The sequence below is a fragment of the Electrophorus electricus genome, chromosome 15, assembly GCF_041902795.1.
Source record: "Electrophorus electricus isolate QZ-2024a chromosome 15, ASM4190279v1, whole genome shotgun sequence".
Taxonomy (NCBI): Eukaryota; Metazoa; Chordata; class Actinopteri; order Gymnotiformes; family Gymnotidae; genus Electrophorus; species Electrophorus electricus.
In genome coordinates, this window is record NC_137511.1 from 14,463,535 (window position 1) to 14,470,000 (window position 6,466).

General features: G+C 46.7%; 1 protein-coding gene across 10 annotated transcripts in view; it reads left to right on the forward strand.

Annotated features, from left to right (window-relative positions):
* Positions 1 to 6,466, forward strand: part of baiap2b (BAR/IMD domain containing adaptor protein 2b) — a 55,234-nt gene that overhangs the window by 10,719 nt on the left and 38,049 nt on the right. For 6 of the 10 annotated variants that reach the window (XM_035533767.2, XM_035533760.2, XM_035533761.2 and 3 more), the window contains exons 2-3: positions 2,394 to 2,469; positions 6,091 to 6,177. In XM_035533767.2, coding sequence (XP_035389660.1) covers positions 2,394 to 2,469; positions 6,091 to 6,177 — 163 coding nt within the window. Of the gene's footprint in view, positions 1 to 2,393; positions 2,470 to 2,524; positions 2,559 to 2,608; positions 2,691 to 6,090; positions 6,178 to 6,466 lie in introns of those variants that run through there. The other 4 variants (XM_081697074.1, XM_081697075.1, XM_081697076.1 and 1 more) reach the window with 3 other exon arrangements.

Consider the following 6,466-nt stretch of genomic DNA (forward strand, 5'->3'; position numbering starts at 1 on the left):
GCGCTGTATGTATGTATGTATATGTATATGTGTGACTGGGCCTGTCTGAATGTATCACTATACGGCTGTATGTGTGAGAGTCTGTTTTTGTTTTTATGAATTTCAGGCACCTCTTTTCCTCTCACTAGAGTGAGGCACGGGAAGTTTTTTGCTGGCTTTGCTGTTTGTTTGCTGTTCGTGTACTGTTCATATGCTGTCCCTGTGCTGTCTGTGTGCTGTTCCTTCTCTGGGCCACCTTCACTCCGCTGTGTTTCTTCTCAGCCTTTTGCCTCTCACTTGTTTACATGTTTGTTTGCACTCCTGCACTTGTGGGCCGGCGTTTGGCGTTGTTGGGTTAATCAGCACAGCTGGAGCAGGGCCAAGGATGAGTCATCTTGTGGAGTGGCTGATGGATTACATAAAAATCTGCATGTTGAGATGTGGGGAATCAGATCACAAGGGATTTCTGGATGACTTTTGCATGTCAAAATGCTCCTTTGATAATTTTTGCTGTGCTGTGTATTGCCTATTGTGTGTATCCCTCTTCTGACTCTCTTTCCATCCCACACCTGGAGTCTGTCACTGGATGGTTTCATGCCCAGAGCCTGCTGTTTCTACAAGAGCTGTGTGAAACTTGCTGAGTTAGACCCCCCAACCTGTCACTGATCATTTGTGGTGTTTTTCAGAGATTTTTAGATGTTTTAACTGCCTTTTTTTCTAAGATGTGGAGATGTATATGTTGCCTTTTTTATGAACGTGTCGCTACATTGCTACATGGCTTTTTTTGCTTGTTTGGCTTGGTGAACTTCAGGAGGGGTTGTTTATCTTTGACCTCATTTGTCCCAGAGTCCTGTGTTCCTCTGAAGTGGCACATGAGGAGGCACTCGACCATTCCAAAAAAATCTTTTTTGCCCTTAATTGAGTACACAAACAGTGCTGCTCCAGCTCCGACTGAAGTGGATTCTCTCATGTTCGAGCCCACGCACGCTCATTATCTTCCTTTACGGCTGCTGCTGTAATTGTATTGTTAAATGCTTTGTTCCTCTGCTGCTCTGTCAGAGCTTCTGCCTTCTCAGTTGCTGTGTTCTGTTCTTTGATCCAGAATCCTGGGCTAAAGAACAGCTCCGGGAACCTTTCCCTTCCCCCCCTTTAGTGAGACCCCACATCTCCTCGTAATCTATTAGAAATTCCCTTGAAATGAGGGCAGTGTGACTTGTGGGGAAAAGGTCACGCTCTGTGTGAACAGCAGCTGTCTGAACAGAAGGAGTTTATTCTGATTTGCAGACCAATGGTTGCATGGAGTGGGTGGAAGAGGAGAGAGGGTTGTTGTTATTGTTGTTGTTGTTTTTTTAATTTGTTAGTCCGGACGGGTTTTTAGACAGAACAGATGGAATGAGAAGGGTGGCTATGAATGTGGGCAGGGGTGAGTCAGTGTGAGAATGTGGGTTACCACGCACTCCAACACTGCCTCTGTCCAGCTTCAGCAACCCCTGCCTGGCTGAGAGCCCACCCCACACAGCACGCTACCGATGGAGGGGACGGTGGTGACCCTGTGGGTGTGTGTGTGTGTGGGTGTGTGTGTGAGTGAGAGAGAGAAACATCAGCGGGGGGAGATTCAGTGACCTTGATACTAGATTGGCTGGATTTTGTAGAGAGTGAACTGGTCTGCTCCTGACAGTCGTCTTTACGACACGGTGGCCCTGACTTCATGTGGGTGAGCTATTGGTTCTTGGATCTGTGAAGCAGTGAATACTTTTACAGAAGAGGGTCTTCATAGGTTAAGATCTGGTTGCTGTCAGGAGAGCATATTCAGTATCTCCACTGGAAGTATTAGACAAGTGATGACCGTGCTTTGGTTACGTTATACACTTTATACATTACTGTCCTCCTTCTAACTTCATATTACCTGCCATTTCTTACAAATTTTTATCATCAGATGGAGAGTTTAGGCATTAACCACTATATGTCTAAATGTTTTTTTCCTCTCTAACCAAAAGCATGTCCCTATGGTTCAGTTCTATGCATGTATTTATTTTTGTATTTTATGAAGTGTGCGGTAACTGGTGGTTCTCCACTTAGTAATGACCAGACCTTTATCTCCACAGTTAACTGAGAATTGTCCTATGAGTCATCAGTTATTAACGTTTATTGACACTGAAGTTCTCCTCTGAGTGCATTTCCAGTGAATGATGACCAAGCCAGCACAACTCAGGATAGCTTGCTTTTGTTTAAACAGCTTCAATTCCAAGTCTCTGTTGTTTCGTGTGTGATTTTTATTTATTTATTTATTGTGAGTGACTATGTTCTTGTGAATATGGGCTTTCTGGTTTCCTCTTTGTTCGGCATGTGTGTGTGTCTTTGTGTAAGTAACCATGTGATACTGGTGTGGTAATTACCATGTGTTTCTGTTTCAGTCCATCATGGAGCAGTTCAACCCCTGCTTAAGGAACTTTGTTGCCATGGGGAAGACGTATGAGAAAGCTCTCTCCAGTGAGTACACCCGCCTCTCCTACCGGCCAGACTCCCTCAAGCTGCCTCACTCGCTTCGGCCGTCTCCAGCTCATTTACATACTCGTCGAGTAGGTGCCACGTATTTTGACAATGTGCAAATGCCGAGGGCTTTAGGTATTTATCGGGTTGGATTATGGTCGAGGGCTTTGTGGACAACCTTTTACGACGGCTGAAGAGTTTGGTAATAGGACGTGTTTCTTGTGCGTATATGAAATGTAATGCTGTTCGTGTCTTCTAGATGTGTAGTCTATGCTGAAATGTAAGCTACTGTGTCTAGGGGAGTCGACTTGTACTGGTGTCGTCATGAAATGTTGCATGTTAGGATCCATCTGTACCCCCTGGCATCTACCTCACCCGTGCGTTGCCCGCTTAACCCGGTATCCCATCACTGTACCTCAGGGACACCTTTATACATGTGTGTATTTGTTTTGGCTTGTTTGAATGTAATCGCATTTTCATGGTGTTGCCAGTATGTGGGCAAGGTCAAGGATGATGGGTGATCACAACAGAAATGTACAGTAGCCGGATTTAGCTGACATGTGCTGTGTGCCGGGGAGTCATAGCCGTAACGTGTGCAGGCGAGTCAAAGCCATAACGCACACACGCGGTGTATGTGCGGGAAGTCGTAGCCATGATCCGCGTACGCTGGGCTGCCATAGCCAAATTTCACACAGGGGATAGCCAAAACGAAATGACATTAGACAGTCGTAGCTGAAAGGCGCACCGGGGAGTCATAGTCTAACTTCACACAGGGTAGTCATGGCATCAGTGCATCGGGCGAGTCAGAGTCGTGATGCACGCAGGGGAGTTGCAGCTCAAACGTGCGCAGGGAAGCAGGGATAACAAAGTAGAGCAGAGGCTGGACGGAAATAGGCCAGGCTGAGCTCGGAGAGTTAGCCCAGTCCCACAGAGGGAGAAGGAAAAGGGGGGGCAGAGCTGAAGTTATCCAGGACAAGCATGGCTGAAAGACGTAAGAAGCACAAGGACAAGATCAGCAGACACATGCCTGGACACTGTACTGCCGCCGATTACTGTATTCCCTCCTCTACTGGCCAATTGCAAGCGGAATTATCTACAAACGCTTTCTTTTTTAACATATCTAAATAACAGTATTAATCTGTAACATTTGGGCCGTGCCATTATGAACAAAAATAAATAAATCTTTTCAGTAAGATAAGAAACTAAATATTTGGTTGTTCAGGAGCCTGCACTATTTGTTCTCATTACTGAACAGGAGATTCCTTGGAATCACAGTGGATGTCACTGTTTCAGATTAGAGGTTTTGGTTAGTTAAGGCTTCAGGACCATGGACAAGGCTTATGCTGGTTTTGCTGATTATAAATTCTAGTTTTTTGGCAACATCCTACATTTCTCCTGGCAGCTTGAGTTAACCTCATGTAGCAGAAAAACACACTGAAGACACTGAAACCCTGTATGTATGTGTGCGTGCTCGTGTGTGTGTGTGTGTGTGTGTGTGTGGCGTGCCTGTGTGTGTGTGTGTGTGTGTGTGTGTGTGCGTGCCCGTGTGTGTGTGTGTACGTGCCCGTGTGTGTGTGTGTGCGTGCCCGTGTGTGTGTGTGTGTGTGTGTGTGTGTGTGTGTGTGTGTGTGTGTGTCTGAACACACATATATATATACCCATGCAGACTCACAGGTTAAAAATAGGAGCAACTCCCCTCAGTGGCAGCATGGCTGGGCTGATGCCACGCTGGGCTGGAAGATCTATCACAGAATGACTGGTGGGTATTCACTGGAATAGTAAATATCCCAGTCCTCCAGGGAACAGACCGGAAACCCTTACCACTGCATTAATGAGGGCTGCAGATGGGAGCCTTCAGGGCATTTTCAAAAGGAAAAAAGGTTTTTATGTAAACCAGCTGTTCACTGGTACAAATGGGATCAAAGCAAATTAGTGAGGTTTTCTTTTTAATTAACAGTAAACTATGCACTATCCTGGTTAGTTAGCCTTTTCCTCGCTATTATGCAACTGAATCTTCTTTTCGGCTAACTGCCAAGCTAACCCAAGCTAACCCAAGTGTTTGGGCTAAAAAACAAAAAACAAAAAACACAGCACTGTGGGTGACAGTGGGGTGTCCAGGCCTGGATCTGAGGCTAGGATCAGACGGCACAAATGTAAGTACACAAGATGTGAACGTGGGCCTGAACCGCCTGGCAGAACAGAAGCCTGTGCTCTTCTGCAGGTGGCTTCCAGGAGGTTATGTAGAAGAGCCTTCACAAGAAGTGAACAAGAGGAGCTTCCGACCGCGCTGACCTGGAAGCCGCAAACTAGTGCGATTTAGAGGAATCATGGCTGCAAAGCACACAGTGTTGGGGAGGGAGACAGAGAGAAACCAGTTTAAAAAATGTGGGGCTTTTTTTTTGGTTGGTTTTTTTGGGGGGGAGGGGTTGTGGAAGAAACCCTTCTTCCACAGTTGAGTGTAGCATGTGAGAGTCCTGCGCCTGCACCCACAGTCGCTCTGTTCAGACCCGATCAGGGTATTTTTGTTGCCTCTTGGCAGAGGTGTGAGTGTCTGCTATGAGCTGTGTTCATCATGCTCCAGTAATCCTCTTTTCTTCCTCGGGGCACTGGAGGAGTGAAGTCCGCAGATTTGGAGCCCCTAATCTCTTCCTGAACCAGGCCACACGTCTCCCTATGGCAGGCCTTTGTGCAGAAGCTGGCAGACGGGTGCATGCGCTTGTACCGGGGCCGTCTGCTGACGGAGGGGCTAACGCACTACCTCCACCTCTTCTGCTTGCTATCTCATTTGCATTGCAGATTGTGCTGACCCATGCATAAATGCCCTAATTGGTGATTTTTAGCTGCATCATAGCGGGAACTGGCTTAATTTATTCAAATTATACGCCTTCTGAGCTCTTTGTGACTCATTCATTGGCAGTCAGGGCAGATTTGTACATTATGCAACGACATTTGTTAAAAGTTGAGAGACTCAGAAGCTCCTGGTTGTTTTCTTTCATTGTCAGAGAGACACTCCTGACAGGAGTGCATCTGATGAGGCAGCATCTCGACCACACCACTACTGTCTTGTGGCTGTGTTAAGATGAGCTCACTGGTGCAGTGCAGACACAGGTGTGACCAAAGCTCACTGGTGCAGTGCAGACACAGGTGTGACCAAAGCTCACTGGTGCAGTACAGACACAGGTATGACCAAAGCTCACTGGTGCAGTGCAGACACAGGTGTGACCCAGAGCTCAGTGGGGTGGCACTGCAGGAAGGATGAGTGGAGGATTTGGGCCCTGCTCTGATTTGTGAGAGTGAGACCTTGGATGGCACAGGTTGGCATCTCAGACTCTCAGACAGCCTCTTGGGCATCTCAGTGGGCACCCTGGCTTGAGCAGTTTTTCTTTTACCTTTAAGGCTGAGTGAGAAGATTCTGCTTTTGTGCATCGCTTGCCAATCCTAAGCCACTCCCCTCCCACACTCCTTCAGGGCCATTGTAGAACACAAATTTTTAAGTTTTTTCCACCACCACACCTGTTGCTTTCATAGATTACGGAAGCCATGGGTTGAGGGATGCTCTGAGGGTCGGAGAGATGTAGAACATTCCCATCTCTGATGTCCCAAATGCTTCCATGTTTTCAGGTGTGACATTTGCAGCAAAAGGCTACTTCGACGCTCTGGTGCGGATGGGTGAACTGGCCAGCGAGAGTCACGGCTCTAAGGACCTTGGTGAGTTATAGACTGTAGTTTGCAGTGCCCCCTGTGTTTGGGAGGGGGATTGCAAGGATAATGGGCTTAAAAAAGGTTCATGTGTGAATGGTCTGAAATATCTGATGCATAATGCATAGTGCGGCCATTCTAAAATGTAAAACCCAACACACACAAACAAGCAATTTGTGAACATAATTAGGTTAAATGGCAGTGTAAGTTGAAGGTTTATTTTTCCAGCACACCATTGTATCCTTAACACTCTGTCTCCTGTCCTGTTTTCTCCACAAAGCACCTATGCACTTTTTAA